At 51.5% G+C, this 19,195-nt stretch overlaps 10 protein-coding genes across 10 annotated transcripts; 4 read left to right on the plus strand and 6 right to left on the minus strand.

Moving 5' to 3' along the window:
* On the minus strand, positions 1-892 carry BJX67DRAFT_221531 (uncharacterized protein). The gene has a single exon (XM_071025758.1). It carries the CDS (start codon positions 617-619, stop codon positions 167-169), a length of 453 nt encoding a protein of 150 aa, XP_070883486.1. The 5' UTR covers positions 620-892; the 3' UTR covers positions 1-166.
* A 130-nt stretch (positions 893-1,022) lies between these two features.
* On the plus strand, positions 1,023-1,305 carry BJX67DRAFT_383760 (uncharacterized protein; the record flags this gene model as incomplete). The annotated part of the gene is made up of 2 exons (XM_071033518.1): positions 1,023-1,178; positions 1,237-1,305. The coding sequence occupies 2 exons, from the start codon at positions 1,023-1,025 to the stop codon at positions 1,303-1,305; spliced, it is 225 nt and encodes a 74-aa protein (XP_070883487.1).
* Positions 1,306-1,607: 302 nt separating this feature from the next.
* On the minus strand, positions 1,608-3,101 carry BJX67DRAFT_383761 (putative C2H2 finger domain protein; the record flags this gene model as incomplete). Its single annotated transcript, XM_071033519.1, has 3 exons — positions 1,608-1,875; positions 1,924-2,648; positions 2,715-3,101. The coding sequence occupies 3 exons, from the start codon at positions 3,099-3,101 to the stop codon at positions 1,608-1,610; spliced, it is 1,380 nt and encodes a 459-aa protein (XP_070883488.1).
* Positions 3,102-3,234: 133 nt separating this feature from the next.
* cyn1 (putative cyanate hydratase) lies at positions 3,235-4,007 on the minus strand. The gene is made up of 2 exons (XM_071029848.1): positions 3,906-4,007; positions 3,235-3,858 (listed from the first exon to the last, which is right to left on the minus strand). The coding sequence occupies exons 1-2, from the start codon at positions 3,924-3,926 to the stop codon at positions 3,397-3,399; spliced, it is 483 nt and encodes a 160-aa protein (XP_070883489.1). The 5' UTR covers positions 3,927-4,007; the 3' UTR covers positions 3,235-3,396.
* Positions 4,008-4,512: 505 nt separating this feature from the next.
* Positions 4,513-5,567, minus strand: BJX67DRAFT_383763 (uncharacterized protein; the record flags this gene model as incomplete). The annotated part of the gene is made up of 2 exons (XM_071033520.1): positions 4,513-5,328; positions 5,397-5,567. The coding sequence occupies 2 exons, from the start codon at positions 5,565-5,567 to the stop codon at positions 4,513-4,515; spliced, it is 987 nt and encodes a 328-aa protein (XP_070883490.1).
* An 891-nt stretch (positions 5,568-6,458) lies between these two features.
* pld2 (putative phospholipase D (PLD)) lies at positions 6,459-10,757 on the plus strand. The gene is made up of 5 exons (XM_071025764.1): positions 6,459-6,976; positions 7,038-7,395; positions 7,455-7,598; positions 7,647-9,931; positions 9,985-10,757. Exons 1-5 carry the CDS (start codon positions 6,761-6,763, stop codon positions 10,639-10,641), a joined length of 3,660 nt encoding a protein of 1,219 aa, XP_070883491.1. The 5' UTR covers positions 6,459-6,760; the 3' UTR covers positions 10,642-10,757.
* A 1,576-nt stretch (positions 10,758-12,333) lies between these two features.
* On the minus strand, positions 12,334-14,423 carry BJX67DRAFT_383765 (uncharacterized protein; the record flags this gene model as incomplete). Its single annotated transcript, XM_071033521.1, has 2 exons — positions 12,334-13,434; positions 13,482-14,423. The coding sequence occupies 2 exons, from the start codon at positions 14,421-14,423 to the stop codon at positions 12,334-12,336; spliced, it is 2,043 nt and encodes a 680-aa protein (XP_070883492.1).
* A 1,100-nt stretch (positions 14,424-15,523) lies between these two features.
* BJX67DRAFT_221674 (uncharacterized protein) lies at positions 15,524-16,808 on the minus strand. The gene is made up of 4 exons (XM_071025759.1): positions 16,783-16,808; positions 16,469-16,674; positions 16,024-16,418; positions 15,524-15,967 (listed from the first exon to the last, which is right to left on the minus strand). Exons 2-4 carry the CDS (start codon positions 16,523-16,525, stop codon positions 15,634-15,636), a joined length of 786 nt encoding a protein of 261 aa, XP_070883493.1. The 5' UTR covers positions 16,526-16,674; positions 16,783-16,808; the 3' UTR covers positions 15,524-15,633.
* Positions 16,632-17,442, plus strand: BJX67DRAFT_222079 (uncharacterized protein). Its single transcript, XM_071025761.1, has one exon. It carries the CDS (start codon positions 16,985-16,987, stop codon positions 17,393-17,395), a length of 411 nt encoding a protein of 136 aa, XP_070883494.1. The 5' UTR covers positions 16,632-16,984; the 3' UTR covers positions 17,396-17,442.
* A 577-nt stretch (positions 17,443-18,019) lies between these two features.
* On the plus strand, positions 18,020-18,891 carry BJX67DRAFT_222002 (serine palmitoyltransferase small subunit family protein). Its single transcript, XM_071025760.1, has one exon. It carries the CDS (start codon positions 18,274-18,276, stop codon positions 18,736-18,738), a length of 465 nt encoding a protein of 154 aa, XP_070883495.1. The 5' UTR covers positions 18,020-18,273; the 3' UTR covers positions 18,739-18,891.
* The last annotated feature ends 304 nt before the right edge of the window (positions 18,892-19,195 follow it).

Raw genomic sequence — 19,195 nt, forward strand, 5'->3', positions numbered from 1 at the left:
GTCATGTGATTTCGCAATCATGATATCCGTCCATTTGACGTTTGAATCCCATGTTCAGCTTTGACCTGTATATTCAAAATAATAAAGAAGAGGCGATATTATACGCAGTCACATCACGAATTCAGCCACAACCTGAGACTCGGCGGCAAGGAGACAAAGCAAAACCTCAATCCAAATCGACGGCACCAACAATCAGCCCTGGAGCCCAGTTGACCCATCTTGAGGAAGCCTGCATGCAGATACTCAATTTCCAATCGCCTTGTCCTGCACAAAATCCCTGGACATCAGCAGTCGAGAGACAGAGACTTATGCAATCCAGGGAGATTCTGAGCGCCATGATCATCTTTGCCCGATCCGCAGAAAACCCCCCGCTGAGCACGGCCCACCGCGCGAAGCTTAGCCAAGGCTGAGTCTTTCGCTCGCTTCTAATTTGCGAGCCAAAATCTCGCTGCCTAGCAGATGGAAACAGCCCTTGTCTGTTTCCTGGTCCGAGGATGTGTGCTTTCTCCCTCGGACCTGGGTTTTCAGGTTCACAAGTTTCGAGACGGGTTAATGGGGCCCGATGGTGGAAGGTGTGCCACCCCAAGCCTCGTGATAGACAAGATCGACCACCGTCCATGCGTTCTGAAGACGCGAAGACGAGGACGCCGTCGGTGGTTGGGGATCTTCATGACATGATCATCACCCACTGTCAAGGAGTCAGCTGAGTGGAGCCACATGTGCATCCACTGGAGGCAGTCGAATTTTCGATCTTCGACTCTCTTCAAAGTGCCGTTCCAGCCGCGTGGCTTGCCTTTTCACCTCTTCGATGGACAAGACTGAAACTAAAATAGTTTTGAGCAGGGACTGAACCGAGTTGGTCGAGACCCCTGGGCCCTTATAAGAGGATCGGATCCCTATTTTGCGCCAGATTTCTCGCTTCATATCTGTGACGCTTCATTTGAATATATCCTCCCTCCATCCAGTTGCCTTTTTCTCCACCAAATCGACTTCAATATCCACCCAACCGCTCTGCCAACACAATGGTCTCCTTGAACCCCGTCTATCTCTTTAAATCCAAGGACTCATCTGAGTCTACAAACAATCAAGAACCAGTTTTCGACCCGAACACGGTAACGATGGTTCAACCCGGGAGGCCTAATGCTCCGACGACGGAGCATGTTGTCACCGAGCAGCCGGTATGACTCTTTGGTTTTGTCCTCTGGTTGCGAGCTGAGGTGCTGACGTTACTTTCAGGCTCAGCCAGAACAGATGCGGATGCAGTTGCGTGGTGGAGGTGGGGCCGGATTCTGCTGTGGCCTGTAAGTTCTTGACTTTGTCATATTCTCGGAGGTAATTGCTAATGCACGATCGGATAGTTGCGCGGGCATTGCTTGCTTTGAGTGTTGTGATATTTGCTGTTGCTGATAGAAATCCATTAAGAGCAAGAAGAAAATACAGGGGGTTGAGTTGGTAGTGAGTTATAGGCATGCGGCAGTTCGGAAGCCCGTTGATTATACCCTGCCGAGATGTTGTTCAATAAATTCTTAACGTAACCATTCAAATGCTTTCATGAGCTGCTTCAAGTATATCTGCTCTTACTATACCCCGAGTATACTACTAAAGTATTACCATGGGGATTTCAGAATCAACTCCCTGTCGATAGCACACCATTTGGTGCCGATAGTGACAGTCTTCTTCAGCTCCACCTCTCCAGCTTCGTATTTCTGAGTGCCATCCTCGTTGTATCCTACCATACGGATCATCCCACCACTCACTTCATCGATAATCTGCGCATACTGGTTTCCCTCGTTTACATCGCAGCGGGTAGAGGATGATTCGCAATGCGCGATAAGGGCAGCAGTTGACTTGAAGGTACGAAGACAGCCGGGACACCTATAATATTAGTGCTTGTACACACCTGAAGAATTGAAAAATACGCACTGCATCCTGCGGTTTCCTTTGTTTTTACTAAGAACATGTTGTTCGAATGCCTTTTCAGTGCGGCACCTCTTCCCACAGGCACAGACATATTCGCCGGTGAACGGGTCGAAGAAATTTTCGGGCTTCCAGTCTTTATACATTTGCCGCAGTTGGATAGCTGGGTCGGGAGGCTCAATAGTCGACACGGTGGTTGAATGGCTTCTGTAGGTTAACTCCGAACCGGCAATTGACAGCTCTCGTCCTTTTCCTTTCCAGCTAGTACTTTCCTGGTCACCGTCTCTGTTCTTGCTTGTGGATGTCTGGGTAAACACCATCAAGTCACTCATAGCATCCTCAAGGCCCGTATCTCCCTGACGCGCGAGCTTTGGCCAGTGTTTATCCACAAGCTGTGTAGAAACAGTAGTGTCCTCGTCGTTGCCTCCGAACATAGGCTGGTTTGCCATTGCCTCACGATTTGCTTCCAGAAGAGACTGAGTGATGGGAACTCCTCCAGCCTCTTCGTTATCGCTCCCAGAGCCCTCTTCCGCCCGAGGGAGGGGAAGGCCCACAGTTGATGCAACATCGAGAGCCTCCTTCAGCAAAATCCTCTTGGATTGTTCAAACTGGAGCTGATCCTGAGTGATTTCGGGACACTCGCCGTTTTCGATGTGACGCATGAGGCCGGAAGCGCTTCTGAATGTCATCTTACAGCCGTAACAGACGAGGTTCTGCGCGGTACGATGGAACTATCCAACCCGTAGCCTGGTTATATCGAAATCTAATCACCAGAGAGGGAAGCAGGCCGTACTTACCAGGCGAATATGGGCGTCACGACCTCCCTCGCTCTGATACTCAATCCCGCAGACAGGGCAGACGATGTGCTTCTTGGTTTTGATCATATGGATGAGTAGCTGCTCTTGGGTTTCGAAATCTAGGTCGCATTTGGCGCAGTATTCATGCTCTGGATCCGTCCTTTTGTGTTTATTCATTTCGTTGATGGTGGAGAAAACAGATGAGCAGTTGGGATAGGTGCAGTGAATCTTAGGAGGCGGCTTGGGTTCATCGTTCAAGGGACTTTCCACGACGGCATTCTCGCTTGAGGATGCCTGGGGCTCAATTTTGATAGAGGGCATCTCAATCACCGGCTTGGAGACCGGGGATGTCTCTATCTTCAGCTTGAGGGCTGTAGTATTCCTCATCTTGCGTGGGTGTCGAAAGAGTAGGCGAAGAAAGGACTTTGCAGAAGAAGGTTGACGGGAAGGGATAGAATGAGCAAAAGGGAAGAGTGTCTTAGTATACTTTGCGGGGATGGTGAATCAGGAGGAGAAAAGGTTTTAGAGAGAAACGGGAACGAATTGCTTAACCTAGCACAGTAGATAAAGCACGATATTCAATCTGTTAGTCACTTTTGGACTACCCCGAAACAATTCCATCTCAGATTCAAATAATATCCCACCCTCTTCAATTTGACCCATCTAAGCACATTTACAACCCCTAAAACCTCGAGAAAGGCAGCCACTTGCCCCTCAACGTAATAACAGCCCAGTTATTCCCATCCTGATCCGTCTCCTTCTCCACCTTCGTCGAGAACGAGATTGCGCTCATGATCCCGTCCCCGAACTTCTCATTCAGCACCGCCTTGTACGCATATCCGTAATTCTGCACAATTTCGTAAAGACGGTAGATCAACGGCTCCTTGGGAGGCATCTCGACGGAGCGGCCGCGATCTGGGAATCCCGAGAGCTGCTCCTTCAAAAGGTCGTGAGGGATGTCAAGAAGCGAGGAGAGCTTCTCGATATCTTCGGGAGACGCCTTGGCCTGGCCATAGAAGATGGCGGCGGCGGCGACCTCATTGCGACCGATGTGCTGCGCAATCTGTTCGAAGCTCAAGGTTTTCGTAGCCTTAGCTTTGAAGAGAGTTGCTGAAGCAGCGGGGAGATAAGGGTGCTGGGTGGTCTGTTCATTGTTAATATGATAGATGGCCTCCTGTAGGGGTGCCATACATCAAGAGTTGCGACAGACATGGAGGAGTAAATTTAGTGAGCAGAGATCAGGCAGGGAGGATCAATAGCTACGCAGATTTGTTGAAGGGGTGTGGGTGTTTTATAGGGAATGATGTTATCTCTGGGTTATCGCACGGTTCTCCAAATACGTGCGGGGTAGTTCCACCTGCGAGGGGCATTCGATAAAGAGAAGGAAACAGTTCTGCGCGGGGCACTTTCAACCATCTATGGTCATATTCAACTGATTATTTGTATCTTACAAGAAATGTAGGCCCTTATGCCTCCAATGGACTATGCCAGAAACATTCAGCATGGATCCCACTCATACAATGCTGATGACAGCGTAGAACAACCACAATCATGACCAAATAGCTACCGGCAACAGCACAGTGGAATTACTTGAACCAAGTCGGCGCATATGCCAGTCTGGGTACCCCTTCGCAACATTGTGTTGGGCCTAGACCATACGCTGCAGCCCGCCAATTATCCTCTGGGTGTTCAGGAGATACTCCAGCGGCAGTTCCCGACCTTTTAACTACTAGCAACCCGCGGAATATTTGGGAGTAAACGCTCCAATATGTCAATTGCAAACAGAGAGAAGAAGAGACTAATTCAACCAAGTCTCCACTGCAAACTCCAGCGCCGACCTCAACCACTCCTCTTCGATAGATGCATCAACTTCGAACCCATGATCCCCGGGTCTGAGCTGCAGCACAATTCGATCACCTCCCTGCCTCCCCTGTAACGTACGTCTCGCCTTGTCAACAAACCTCTCACTCGCTCCAACCTTAACCACAACATCATCTTTGCCATGCAGAATCACCAGCCCACCGCGGGGTAGCCGCACGTCGGGTTCATCCAGTCTACCAAGCTGGCTGAGACGACCCCGCCGAGCCGACTCACTCGCACCACGGAAGTAAAAGTCCGGTCCGCGGTGGCCCTGTGTTATCGCTGTTGACAAAGGAGCCCGGGCGAGGCTAGGATCGGATGACTGAACTCCATGTCCCCCCAAATTCTCGAGATGTGCCGCAATGACGGAGGCGGCTGTATCTGCGTCGGGTGTAGGGACAGCCCATATGGGAGGATCGTCCCAGTGCAGGGACGGATACGCCGCCGTTGCGGAACGGATGTCGCCTGCGTGCGAAATAGCAAGGTAGACGCTCAGTAACCCGCCTGCAGAGTCGCCCGCTGTGATAACACGGTCTAGGTCAAGCTGAAGGCCAGATACGGAGGAACCCAAGAAAGAAGCTGCCTCTCTCGAATGTAGCCAAGACCAGAAATCATCCACATCATCGAGGACGTCGGCTCCTGTAACTTCAGGGAGGAACCGATAGTTTGCCGAGGCGATAATTGCTGAAGAGGACTCCGCTAGCTCAAGCAGCCATTTCGGGAACCAGGGCTCATAGAGTGAGTCTCCGGTGCTCTGGGAATATATTAGTAGCATTTATAGCAGCAGCCTTGCGGGCCTACAGGATTTGTTCAAGTACCCACCAAGCCACCGCCGTGAAACCGCACAATGACTGGACTCTTTTTCCGAACGTCCACTGATTTGGGGATAATAAAGTCCGCGCGGATATCATGCGCGGCAACAGTTTTGTAGCTAGTTTGGAGAATAGTAAACCTAGCAAATTTTGCGCCTATTTTCTTGCCGTCGAATGCCATTGTGAGTGTCGACTGGGCGTATGAGCGCTGGGGAGAGGATGACTCGTTTGGAAGATACCAGCTTGGATGGGACCGGTTTCGTGACTGCAAGTCTGGCGACAGACCACTCATTAGAAGCAGAGACTGGATCTACGTATTTATATGCATCAAATCGCACAATTTCATGGGAACCTTGGATGGTTTGGAGAGTTTGCTTGGTTTGTTGTGTAGAATTTAGCCAATAAATGGGCTGCATCGGGCCGTCCTTTGATCTGTTTGGCTGGCACAATGTTTGAATTCTTGCCAAACATCAAGGCGAGAGGTGTAGTTTGTTCAGCCCCAGCCAGCATCAACACCGTTCCTGGCGATTGATGGGTATCTGTGTCCATGCACAGTACTCCCTCACAGCTAATCTGAATGTTTTTTTTTCTCCCTTTCGACTGTATTGGCGGGCGGGTGCTTGTCAAGAATGGCCGCCAGGAGGAATCAAGCGAAGAATTTGCAGTTTAAATTTATTCCTTACCTTTCGCCTCCCGAGGTCTTAGTTGGGCGGTTCCAGTTCCAGCTGTAATTATTTTGACGAGCTGTCAATTACTTGGCTCTCAATAATGTCATCAATTGGACGAGGACGACCTCCAAGGCTGGCCTGCGACCATGCAAATTCTTGCACAGCCACAACCACCCCACCATCGGGACATGCGCGTCTCTCGATGGACTAGCCTGAGATGGTTAAGATGGGCTGGGAAGGGCTGAGGGGTGTGGCTGCGTGGTTCAGCTCTGGATCATGCTGCTGAGGCTGCCACGTCCTCTGCAAGAGAGAGTGGGCGTCTGTGGGAGGAGCAGTGGGTTGCAAGTCTGCAGCATCATCGAGAAAAAGCCAGTAAATCTTGCGTCTTTCGAAGGGCTCCCGTCTGCGAGTCTCGGAGCATGAGTGGTCTTTCGAGACAACTCGCGAGGATCGGCGAGTGGAGGATGGCGGGGCAGTGGGATTGATGAGAGGGGAGAGAAGCTGACGGGTGCAACAGCTGAAGCCCCGTTCCCCTCACCATGACTTGCTGGCGTTGAGTTTTACCCCCTTTTGTCCACGACCCATAAGAGGAGCTCATCCTCTCCTTGTCCGACATTTTATCATTTGCGTCTCTCCTTTCCCTCCCCTCGCTCAATTTTCTTTCCCTCCTCCTGAAAAAACAAGATCAAGCCACCCCGGCGCGGTTATGTCTTACAACCAGGACCACCTAGCTTATGGCCAGTATCATGGAGACTCCGAACGCGCCGGAGAAGGAGAGGGCAGTGCGAGAAGTCTCGTGGGCGACACCTTCAATATGTTGAAAAGCAAATACAAGACGCATCAGAGTCCCCAACCGGGAAACCACCCGCCCGGGGGCCATGACCAGCCACCTCCACAGAACTATAACCCAGGCGGCTATGGTGTGAGTCGCATAAATCCCGACAGAATCGCTGGCGTGAATGGCACATTGATTACTCCCGCAGGCCCAGCATGGTCAGGACCCCGGACAAAGCTTTCCGTCGTACAGTATCCCCGGCCCGAACCAAGGTTCATCGAACCAGGGAAAGCCCCCGAAGCAAGATAAGATGTCTGGTTTGTTTGGGAAGTTCCAGGGGGTTGTTGCCGACCTTGGAGGCGAGGTGGCCCAGCGTTTGGGCACCGCCATCGATCCCCAAGGCTACGCTGGATATGGCGCGAAGCCGCAGTCGCAACACCGATTCGGCAGCTTTGCTCCCGACCGCCAGGGGAACGATGTGCAGTGGTACGTTGACGGATGCTCGTACTTTTACGCTGTTTCCAGGGCACTGGAGACCGCCAGAGAATCGATCTGGATCCTGGATTGTAAGTGTTCTCTCACGCCGGTGAAATTTTGTCTTGGGCGCAATCTAAAAAGGTATCAGGGTGGCTATCGCCAGAACTCTACCTCCGACGACCGCCTGCAAAAAACGAACAGTATCGGCTGGATCGCTTACTGCACTCTGCGGCGCAACGTGGAGTCAAGGTCAATATCATCGTATACAAGGAGGTTACGCAAGCACTGACACGTACATCAACCCGATTTCCAATAGAGGAGTTGCGCTAATGAGATTCAGTTTCTTCGCACCACACAAAACACCATCTAGAGGACCTGCACCAGAACATTGCGGTATTCCGACACCCTGATCACCTGCCTGACCGTCAAGGGTTGACCTCTTCAATCACCTCGTCGCTTCAAAACCTGTCATTGGATGCACTTAGGCTCGGTCAGATGTCCGTCGACGCTATGAAGGGCGTCTATGGTATTCACGAGGGTGTTATTCTATACTGGGCTCACCACGAAAAGCTGTGTATTGTTGATGGGGCAGTCGCGTTCATGGGCGGCTTGGACCTTTGCTACGGACGCTGGGACACTCACCACCATGCCATTTCTGATGTCCACGACAATCCCAGTGACGTTGTATTCCCCGGTCAGGATTATAACAACGCTAGGGTCCTTGATTTCACCGACGTTGCGCACCCAGAACAGAACAAACTGGATAGAACTCAGACTTCTCGCATGGGTTGGTCCGATGTAGCAGTGAGCTTACATGGCCCAGCCGTGGGAGATCTGCGGCATATGTTTGTCGAACGGTGGAACTTCATTTACGACAGCAAGTACCAGTCCCGAAATGATCCTCGATTCTCGAAATTGGCGCTCTACGGCCATCCCCATCAGTCGCAGCATCATCAGCAGGGTCCTCATCAGCAACCCCAGCCCGGGGTACAGCAGCATCCAGGTCAACAGCCTCATTCGCCCACGGCGCAACTTCCTGCGCAGTCGACCCAGCCGAGTTGGAATCAGCAGCAAACCTCTTCCCAACCTAGCCAGCACCAGCAGTCGACGTATACATCTTCCCAGCCGCCTGTTAACCAATCACCCCAACCGAGCTGGAATCAACAGCAGGCTCCTCACCAACCGGGCCATCAGCAGCCAACTCAACAGTCATATACGGCCTATATTCCCCCTCAGCCTCCTGTCAGCCAATCGCCTCAGCCCAGCTACAGTCAACAGCAAGCTTCCTATCAACAGGCTCAACAGCAGTCTAGCCAGCCATCTTATTCCCCGTCCACGCAGCCTGTTAATCAGGCACCTCAGGAGATTTATTCTCATCAACAGTCACCTACTTACCAGGCCGGCCAACACCAAGCTGGTCTGCAGTCTTATTCGCCGTCTCCTCATCCTGTTAGCCAGTCGCCACAGCCAAGCTGGAATCAACAGCAAGCTGCTTACCAGTCTGGCCAGCATCAAACTAGCCAGCAGTCGCACCCTGGAACCCCGCAGCCCGCAGCCCCAACTACTCAGCAGAGCTATTCTCATACCACCCAGTCCTTCCCGCCACCCCCATCGGGACCAGCCCCCTCTCAAGGCACCGGTCAAGGACAATCTCCTTACTTCCCCCCACCACCTACCCAGCCAACTCAAGACGCCTCGTACTCCAGCTCGCGCGGTGCCCCCAACCCCTACGACGATGGTCCGGGTGACCGTGAAAGAGGGCCTGGCCAGAAGCCTGGACACGGATCCGGGTCCACCTCCAGCTTTGTTCCCCGCCGATTCCGTGACAACATTGATTCCCTTCGCGGAGAGCTGGCCGGTCAGATCCATCAGTACCAGGATCGGTTCACAAGTGGCGCACTAGGACGACCTCAACAGCGCGGAAACATGTCTTGCCAGATTTTGCGCAGCTGCGGAAAGTGGAGTAACGGTACTTCCACCGAGCATTCGATCGCCGACGCGTATGTGGAAGTTATCCGGAACAGCGAGCACTTTGTCTACATCGAGAATCAGTTCTTCATCACCGCAACTGGTGATCAACAGAAGCCGGTGAAGAACAAGATTGGTGCTGCTATCGTTGAGCGTATTCTCCGAGCCGCCCGTGCCGGTCAGAAATACAAGATTGTTGTTGTCATTCCCTGCGTTCCTTGCTTTGCTGGAGACCTTGCTGATGAGGCGGCCCTGGGAACCCGCGCTATTATGGAATTCCAATACAACTCCATCAACAGGGGAGGCAACAGTATCATGGAGCTTATTGCCAAGGAGGGATACAACCCAATGGAGTATATCCGCTTCTACAATCTCCGCAACTATGACCGAATTAAGTATACTAGCCCTGCGGCGGCGCCTCAGTACGGTGGTGGAGGGTTTGGCCCAGATCATCGTCCTGCCTTTGACACCTCTGCGGTTTACCAATCCCATGCCCCATCTCCAGCACCAGGCCCCAAGTCCGGCACTGGACAATGGAACAGCGTAAGCGCGTGCTACATGCTCAACGGTCCAGACCTTCGTAATATTCCGTGGGATGGTCCCAGCGAGGCAGAGATCGACGCGTTTGTTACCGAAGAACTCTACGTCCATTCCAAGGTAAGTCAAATGATCCTCCCGATCTTCTGGGTCTACAGTATCTAACGAAACAGGTCATGATCGCTGATGACCGCGTCGTAATTTGCGGATCCGCCAACATCAACGACCGGTCCCAGCTGGGAGACCACGATTCGGAAATCGCCGTTCTCATTGAAGACACTACCCCGGTACAATCGGTCATGAACGGCAGACAGTGGACTGCCAGTAGGTTTGCAGCCTCGCTCCGACGCCACCTCTTCCGCAAGCATCTTGGCCTGCTACCCCCGCAAGACTACGAACATGTCAATGACCACTTTGACTTTGACTCCCCTGAGAGCCAAGTCGTTGCCGACCCACTGGCGGATACTTTCCTCAGCCTCTGGAATACGCGCGCTCACACGAACACCGAAGTGTTCCGCGAGGTATTCCACTCCGTCCCTGATGATACGGTCCGCAACTGGACCACATACAAGGAGTTCTACGGATACTACTTCAAGAACGCCGACAAGCAAGCATTTGGCGAGAAAATTGACGGCCCTCCGGCGCAGTACAAGTACGGACACGTAGTTTCTGAGAAATTCCCCGGGCCCGACGGCGTCAAGCGGGTCAAAGAACTCCTCAGTCAAGTGAAGGGCACACTCGTTGAAATGCCATTGATGTTCCTGTGTGAGGAGGATGTGGCAGAATCGGGGTTGACGCTGAACGAATTGACGGAACCGCTCTATACTTAGTTTGGGTCTCTGCTTCTTTCTTTGTTCATTTTGGCCCTCTGCCTGTTTTTGTTGTGTTTGTTGGGGATTCTTGGCCTGGAATTGATATTGTTGTTTAGGAACAATATGAAGCTCTCGCAATCTGATTGGTCAATGCAACGACATCCCACCGTCCAGCACAATGTCGTCTCCTCTCCTGCATTTCAAGTTTGCTTCTGATAGTCTGACACGTCGATCTTTGTCTTGAATACCATGCGTCCTGTTCCTCAAGGTTTCACACAGCCATGTCCCACCCCTGCACGTGGAGCCGGACCCTTTATCGCCAGAGCTGATCTAGTGACTCGAGAACCAAGAGATCTGATAGCTAGGTATTCTCTCCATACAACCCCCCCTCGCCCCCTTCCCTCTCATTGGCCCACTTCGAAGAACAATATCAAGCCCCGAGCCCCTGCCACTGCTCAACGCGCAGACGAAGAATCCCGCGTGGGCCAACCACGTGCGATTGTTCATTCCCTTGTCCATTCACTGTGGCCCCTTCCCTCATTCTCCAAGAAAACCGAATGAGGCATTGAAGAGACTCGACTGAAACTCTCTACCTCTCCCCCTCTCTTTCCTTCATTTACCACACAGGGACAATCCCTCCTTAACCCCTTCACCCACAAGTAACGAGAGATCTATAAGAACCGTCAACTTTTCCTCCACAGACTCTCCCTTGTCCTCATCGACCCATACTTTGACTCTCATCTCCACTTCAAAGCTTCTTTATATCTTTTGCTTGACGCAAAATCTCCCTGAATCTTCTTGACCCAAAATGTCTCCCGCAGAAGTTGCTCAGCAGTCCACCATCGTCAAGGGTATGACAGTTCAGTCCCTTCTCCATCTCCCATGACTCTCTCCCAGCCCCTTGGATGTGATGAGATCCAGTATCAATCCTTCCGTCTGCCGGTTCAAACGCTAACACGAACTTTCTTCTCCCCACAGCTTCCCCCGGCTCCGGCTGCGTGGTCATGTAAATGATCCTCGGGAAATGACCTGATCTCGCAACCCAAATTCCTCTACCAACGTGAAAGATGAATCCAACCAAGCCGAACAACTATGTCAGCCTGCTCAACCACGTTCATTCCTCCACGAGCCCGAATATCGTCTTCCTCTCCACCGCTGCATGACCGCGAGCTTCCTCCTTTTCAACGAAGCAAAACGAAGGAAAAAGATCAACAAAAGAAATACTCATGACTGAGCCAATATCAACTATGTTTGGTTGGCCAGTTTTTTTTTCTCTGCGCTTCGCTACGCATCGCTATCAATGTGATATCCGACTCTCATTAAGTTAACAAATCGAAAATGTGCCGCCTATCTTGTGATTGAAAGTTGTCCTGAGTTTTGTCTATCAGGCAAGCAAGCGGGTTGGAGAGTGGCTTGCTTTCTCGGGTTTCCGTTGAGACTGCGGCCAAGGCTTGGTTGGTTGGAATTTGAGGGTCATGTCTGTGTTATCATGTTCGTTATCTTGCTTGAATTGAAATTCGGATAGGTCGGTTAATATTCTATACTGCCTTTCATCTATTATACCCATCTCAAAGATTGTAGAGAGGAGATGGTAGTGCAAATAGTTATACTCGTACCAGGGAGACGCACTTGAAGTTGTGGGGGTGAGTCCTCTTATGGACGTCATATCCTTTATACTAGTAAAAAAATACAGCCATCCAGGGCTAGAAGTTACTCAATAGAAGTCTCTTTGCGAAGGGCATCCACACGCGCAATATCATCAGCGCTGGGCTCCTGCAATTCAGCATCCCCCAATACGAAAGCCTCGCTCACAGCATCCTCTACTCGTTCCACAACGTGCAAGACCAAGTTGATAGACCGCGCGATCCCAACCTTGACCATATCCTGGCCGACCGCACTTTCAATCTTGCCGTCCCCGCCGTTACTAGGTAAATCAGCAGTGAAAGCACTGCAGATTGATTTGACTGGCTCCAGGAAGCGGTTGCGGAAGTAGACATAGGTTTTCTCAAGTTGGAGTTGAGTGCGGAGTTGCGAGGACGATATTAAGATATAATAAAGATTCAGGGCGGAATGGATGGCTGGGCTCAGTGTTTGCGTGAACCGAACCCAAGCTGCGACGAGGTCGGAGGATACGTCCAGGTCAAGTCCTGGAGGGGCGAAAATAAAAGGGAAGAGCACGGAGAAGTAGTGAGAATTGAGGAAGATGTTCTGTTCCGAACTTTCGGGCTCTTTGGCTGCTTCCAATATTTCGCCTTTGAGCCAATCAATTGCCCTGTCCTTGAGTATTCGATAGTGGTTGTCCTCTAGAACTTTTCTGATCACCTTGAAACGAGCAACCTGTGACGGGTGGCTGTGAATCACGGTACCAGGGATTTTCCGCACTGTCGTGTATGGTTGCCGCACCGTACATGCAGTCAGTGATAGAACAAAATCCATAAACTCATTCTCGTTGGACGGTGATTCGATTTGGCGCTGCAATGATAGAACAGCCAGGGAAAGCAGAGAATCAAGCAACACCTGTGGCTGTTCAAATGCGACTTCCTCCAGGGTGCAGAATCTTCCAACGAAGTTATCGAAAGCGCGTGCGAGGTCTGGATAAACCTTGATTGACGGGGCCTTCCCAGAAGAATAGAGTTGCGAAACCACAGCCCGGGCGGCGAGGAGTAGCAACGATCCGTGTCTTTCGAGAGGGATATCTTCGGCTTTCTTCGGATGCTCTTCAAAATCTAACGGCGGAGGCTGTGTTTCGGGAGATCTTAACACGACTTTCAAAAGCTCAGTGTCCGTCAAACCAAGATCTTGAGAGAGCGCCTGTTTGGGTTAGTGCACGGGATTGTTGTGAAGCCGGGAATACCTACGGTAATCTTCGCAGTGAGAGTATCCCTCTCCCCCAGTTGCTTGTTGTCCGCATAGACAGACGTAGGCGAGCCAGTTCCCAACATGCGAATCTCTGGATGGAACTTCTCTTGCAATCGGATAGCCCACGACATTCCCGGATCCATTAGGCCCGAACAGCTCAACAGGTACGACTTGAGAAGCTCAATTAGGCCAAATTGTAAAAACCTCTGAATCAGTAATGTCTCTTCGTTACCACCCGGACCGGGCGATGTAACTTCCGCTTCGGGGTCTGGAGCAGACGCTTCTGCAACACGCAGCACGGTCGAGTCACTAGGAGCCCTCGGGGGTGGCGGGGGCCGTTTCGTGGGAGACACGTCTCTTATGAATTCCAGAAGTGCAATTGTAGTCTCATTCGTCGGCATTGATGTGTACGCCTCCAATGCGGCCTGGAGCGATGTTGCAAGGAATCTGCTCGGCGATTTTGTTTGGATCCGAGTGTGAAGAACGGAGAGCATTGCGACGAGGGTGTTGAACTGGAGAACATGAAGGGGGATTGTCCTCGTTTCCGCCGTAGACTTTTTATCGGCATTCGGTTCGACGTCCACAAGTTGTTCCTGTAGCTGTTTTCTTTGGTCCTCATCTTCATCCTCCCTAACAGGGTGGAGGTGCATCAGAGCGTCGGCGACGCGTAGGATGACTTCTCTTGGATTTCCCAGCCGGGCCACATCTTGCAGGCATGCCGAAGACTCTGGTAACATGGGAAGCAACATCTTGACCAGGTCCCAGCCAATATTTGTTGTCAGAACCTCATCTTGGAGGAGTTTGTGTAGGATTGGTAGGCGAGCGGGGGTTAACTGATACTCTAGCAAGGTGAGATAGGTGAGGTAATCGGTGGCGGGGGGAAGGGCCTGGATGAGAGGATCATCTTCAGCCATAGAAACCGATTGATTTACGGACGACATGGTGAAGGAAAGCAGTTGCAGGTGTGAGGGAGGGAATGGGGATGGTGTCCTGCAAGAGGGTTCTCTTGGCGTGCGCAGAGTAACAAGTTGGGGGGGGATGATGTCACAGTGCTGACGCCTCAGGCACGTTTCAGTCCCGAGTAGAAGAACCAGCATAACTACCACCCAAAATTCAGCTTCTGCGTCCCCTGTTCCACGAACAGCTGCTCTGCGAGTAGAGTGGCGTCTGTCCTAAACTATTCGGGATCGACCTATTTGGCTCCATGCTTAAGCAAGGCCCTCACAATAGCAAGAGCTCCACTTTTGGCTGCTGAATTTAAGAGTGTCAACCCACTTGCATTAACAATCGTGTGATCCGCACCTTTGGCGAGAAGTATCGTCACCACTTCGAGGTGGCCATTTCCGGCTGCTGCTTTAAGAGGGCTTCCATTTACCATCACTTTCGATCTTGTTCGGGTCAGCTCCATTATTGAGCAACAATTTTACTACCTCTGGATGGCCGTCGCAGGCCGCAGCATATAAGGATGTTATTTCCCCGTTCAAAGCAGCATTAACATTGGCATCATGTTCCAGGATGACATGCACTACCTCTGCATAGCCCTTGTCAGACGCACGCATAAGGGGCGTCTGCCCTTCGAGATTGGCGCAGTCTATTTTCCGCCCCGGTTTGGCACAGGTATTTCACAACCCTCAGGTGGCTACCTTGAGCTGCCATGTGAAGCGAAGTCCAGTTTTCGGGCTGTATGGCGGTCTCAACTTTCCCTGCCTTGGCTGCTGAGGAGATTGGCGTTTGCCAGTCAACTGTGGGTTGGTTCGGATCCGCGCCGTGCTGGATTAATAGAAGGACTGCGTCAGGGCGGCCACAGGTGGCGGCTGCGTTAGGAGGCATGAGTCCGTCCCTATTTTCCGATGTGTAATCTACTCCATAATCTATCAGATACTTCAAAATTTCTGTGTGCCTGGTCGCCGCGGCCGAGTATGCAAGGGACTCTCCGGGAGCAAGAATGTCTGCCCCAATCGATACCAGCCTTTTTCTCTTCGAAGGTGCCCGTACGCGCAGCGATATTGTAGGGTGAAGCATATATATACCTAGTTCTTGAAAGACTATAGCAGTATATAGTTTATACAAAAATCAGCAAATACAGCTTCCATACTAGAGAAATCAGGCTTCTTGGGTGTGTCATCTCAACTGCGGGTGTCGGAATAGAATCTAAGTATGCTGAGGTCCATCGCCACCAGATGCCTCGGCTTGCAGGGTTTGTGCATATGGGGGTGGAGGCGCAGAGCCATGCCCATCTTGTTCGTGTGCTCCAGGCTGATGTAACGGGGCAGTGGCCATAAAGCTATGAAAAGCTCTTGCGGATTTAACCACGCCCTCCATCGATACCAGTAGCTCCTGCCTCTCACTGTCTTCCTGCATATCTACGAAAGGCAACTTTCTAGCAGTATGAATGCCAGCTTCGAGGTTGCTGATCTCGACATCGAGCACAGCGAGAAATGAATGCTTATCCTGCAGGGGGGTTCCACTATGAAGCCTCACACACCTAGACGGTGTTCATTAGAACCCGGCCGTGCCAGTTTGGCGAACAGAGGAACTCACATTCTCATCATGTTCACGCCAACTTTTAGCGCCGTATGATTCGCGTCAAGGCAGCCACGATACGTTGAGATTGCCCTCACATTCAGACCCAGTTTCCACGCCTTCGCGTACATTTTGGTAAAAGTGCGTTTGCGGCCACTTTCCACGATTGGTTCGACCTTCTTTTTCAACTGTCGGAGGATTGTCTCGGTACGCTCCAGGGTACTCTGAACACAGAGCCACATACCGAAACTCGCAGTTGGATGGATCATCATTGAGGGTGAATGGGACCTCCAAGTATTGCTGATCTCTTCCAGGAGGGGGGCCACAGTTCGAACGACACTCCCAAGCGTAGCGATTGCCAGATCTGAGTCCGGAACCTTGTCACGGATGATGCTCTCCGTGAAAGTGTAGAGCTGGCACAGAGTTGGTGCTTCAGTCGCACAGCACTAGGGAGGAGGCTCACCTCGAGACAAGACACTCTGAGAGCAGCCGAGGTTGCGGCGATTGATAACGGGTCCATAGCAAGTATTTAGACGAAGGACGCCTTCATTCAGGATGTAGAAAACAACCTCATCCTCCTGTTCAGCTGAGCTGAAGAGGATCTCGTATCCCAGCCCTGGCGCCACGTGATGAGGCTAGCATTGTGCTGACACCAAACGAAGCGGAAAGCTTTTCTTGTCAGAAGGTGGTTCGTGATGATTTGGGTCGCGCATGACATCACTTCACGATTGCCCAAGGTCGGTTTGGTGAAGCCAGATCAAGCTTGGTAAACCAGACCTCGTTTTCCCATTGGATCGGCAGGTCAACAGCCTGGAGTGGAGGCAGCGTTGAATATCCGAGCAGGGAACGGACAATAGAGCTGCAGTGCATTGGCCCTTTGTCAATTAGAGGCTCCTGTGGCTCGAGGGGAGTGGAAGAAGCTTATAGATAAACCCACACCATCACCCGCGTTTCTCTCCAAAAGGTGCGGCCCAGAAGCATGTGGGCCATGAACTCAAGCTTTGACAAGTCATGTGATCTTGATTTTCTCGCCTGCTTCTCAGAGAAGGTCGTCTCACCAGAAATCAGAGGGAACTTTTTAAGCCTCACGTTCTCGGTCCCTCCGCGCAATCTACTGAAATCTCAATTACGAACAGATGAAAGCTCTGGAAGCTTGTCTCTCCCCAGCCCGGTGGCAACATCTTGGTACCTGGGCGGAGGTATGCCGATCATAAGTAATAATGAATGCATTATGCACGTGGTAAGGGTTTGGGACTCCGACCGCGTTCCTGGGCTCCAAGCGCAGTTCTGCAAACAGCAACCGCCGAACAAAAAGCCCCAGGGGTTGACTTGCCTCACAACTTCAGGCAGGAGACCTGCCTGTCATTTCTTATGTTCTGCATCAGGCTGATTATTAATGCTCCATGCGAGCTCCACGAGAAAATGTCCTCTCCTGGCCAGAAAGCGCGGGAGTTGCCGGTTGACCCGAGCGTGCTGCAGGAGAGCTACCGTTTGCGGCTGATGATTGGATCCATGGGCTGAAAATGATGGATGACTCGAACATCATTAATCAAGGGTCGGGCAGGCAGGCAGGTTCGCCCGGCTCCAGCGGACTCAAGCGGAGAGTTTTTCTGTTCTTGCTCCATCAGCAAGACTTTAGCCCCTGCCGCTATTCCCTGAACAGCAAATCGTCGCCTTTGCTCTCGCAGGTCGTTTTCCTTCATCCGCGCCTTACCGATTTTCGAGGCCCCCATTTTCAACCAAGTCCATCTCACCCTCATTTCCGTCTTCTTTTCTCCTTCTCTCCTCTCTCCTTCGTAATCAGTCCTTTCTGGTATTTACCTGTATAGTAAAGCGATCTTGTCTGTGCTACTCAATCTCATTGCCTCGCGTTTCGTTTCCCGACTGTCGATCGATCCGTCCGGCTGCTCCGGCTCGTCTCTTGTCTTGTCTCCACTCGCTTCGATCTGCCCTGTCGTCGTCAAATAGTCGGAGTCATTATATTACTTTGGATAACCGTTAGGAAACCCAGTCTGGCACGATTCACGTATCCCGAAGTTGACTATAATCATAATCCGCCTTCTCCGCCTCCAGCAACCCACAAGCTCCGATCACGTTTGTGTGTGAAGCATTAGTTACTCGTGGACAGTTAAACCATTCGTTGAAGAATTCAGGGCCTGCGAGCAAAAGACTACTTCGGTCCCCAGGTACGGAAAAGAGTGTCAATAATTGGGAGGCGCGACCGTTATAATTGCTGTCAGTGTCTCCGCCATTCCTCTCAACGTGGAAATGGCAACCGAAATGCAGTCCTTCTACACGCCCTCGACCTCAACGCACAGTATCTCCTCCCATGCTCCAGCTGCAGTCGATGAGTTGATCAACAAGTACTCCTCTACCATGTCCACTGCGCCATTCCCCCCGGACAACCACAGCCTAAACAAAACACGGCGGAATATCTTTCAACGCGCCACCGATCGCGTTCGTCTGGAGTACTATCGGTATGAAGTTACCTTCGGCCTCTATGTCATGACCCCGGGCGAGAAGCTTGTCGCGAACACGTTTGTAGTCGTGGTCCTTGCCCTTCTCTTCTGGGCCCTGCTCGTCTACTTCCCCGCCTTGCTCTACCAGAAGCTCTCCCGTCTCGTGTGGCTGTTAACTGGCCATAGTAGCGAGGAAATGGGAGCTGCTCTGGGCATTTTGGAGACACACGGCGATTCTATACCGCGGTTTTCTGCTGAAAAGCCGCTGTCATGATGGTTTTGGTCTCAATACACAGTCTGCCGCCTTTCGAAAATTCCTCTTCCCCATGCCGGCGGTCACCCTTTTTTCAGCATTATTCCATGGTTTCGATTATCATGTGGACAGAGATTTGATGAGTAATGTATTTCCCATTCCACTCTGCACGCGCCGTGTGAGTTTGATCGCTGATACCCCGCGTCTTTCAATAGACACCTGCTGTCGTTCGTTACGTCTTGGAGTTTGGCGCTATTGGGATTTTACACTTTACTCGAAATGACGAATCGAGTTCATCACACTAATGACCTTGACGGCAGAGACTGCCTTATCCTGTCAGAACGACTACCGAATATAATGATAGATCATAATGTGTGTTCAAAGCTTGGATGGCCGAATTGGCGGAGTTGCTCTCTCCCCAAAGGTGGAAACTCCAAACAGTCCGTTTATTTTTCAACATCCCGGAGTTTTGGATTTT

The sequence above is a fragment of the Aspergillus lucknowensis genome, assembly GCF_044049455.1.
Source record: "Aspergillus lucknowensis strain CBS 449.75 chromosome Unknown BJX67scaffold_40, whole genome shotgun sequence".
Taxonomy (NCBI): domain Eukaryota; kingdom Fungi; phylum Ascomycota; class Eurotiomycetes; order Eurotiales; family Aspergillaceae; genus Aspergillus; species Aspergillus lucknowensis.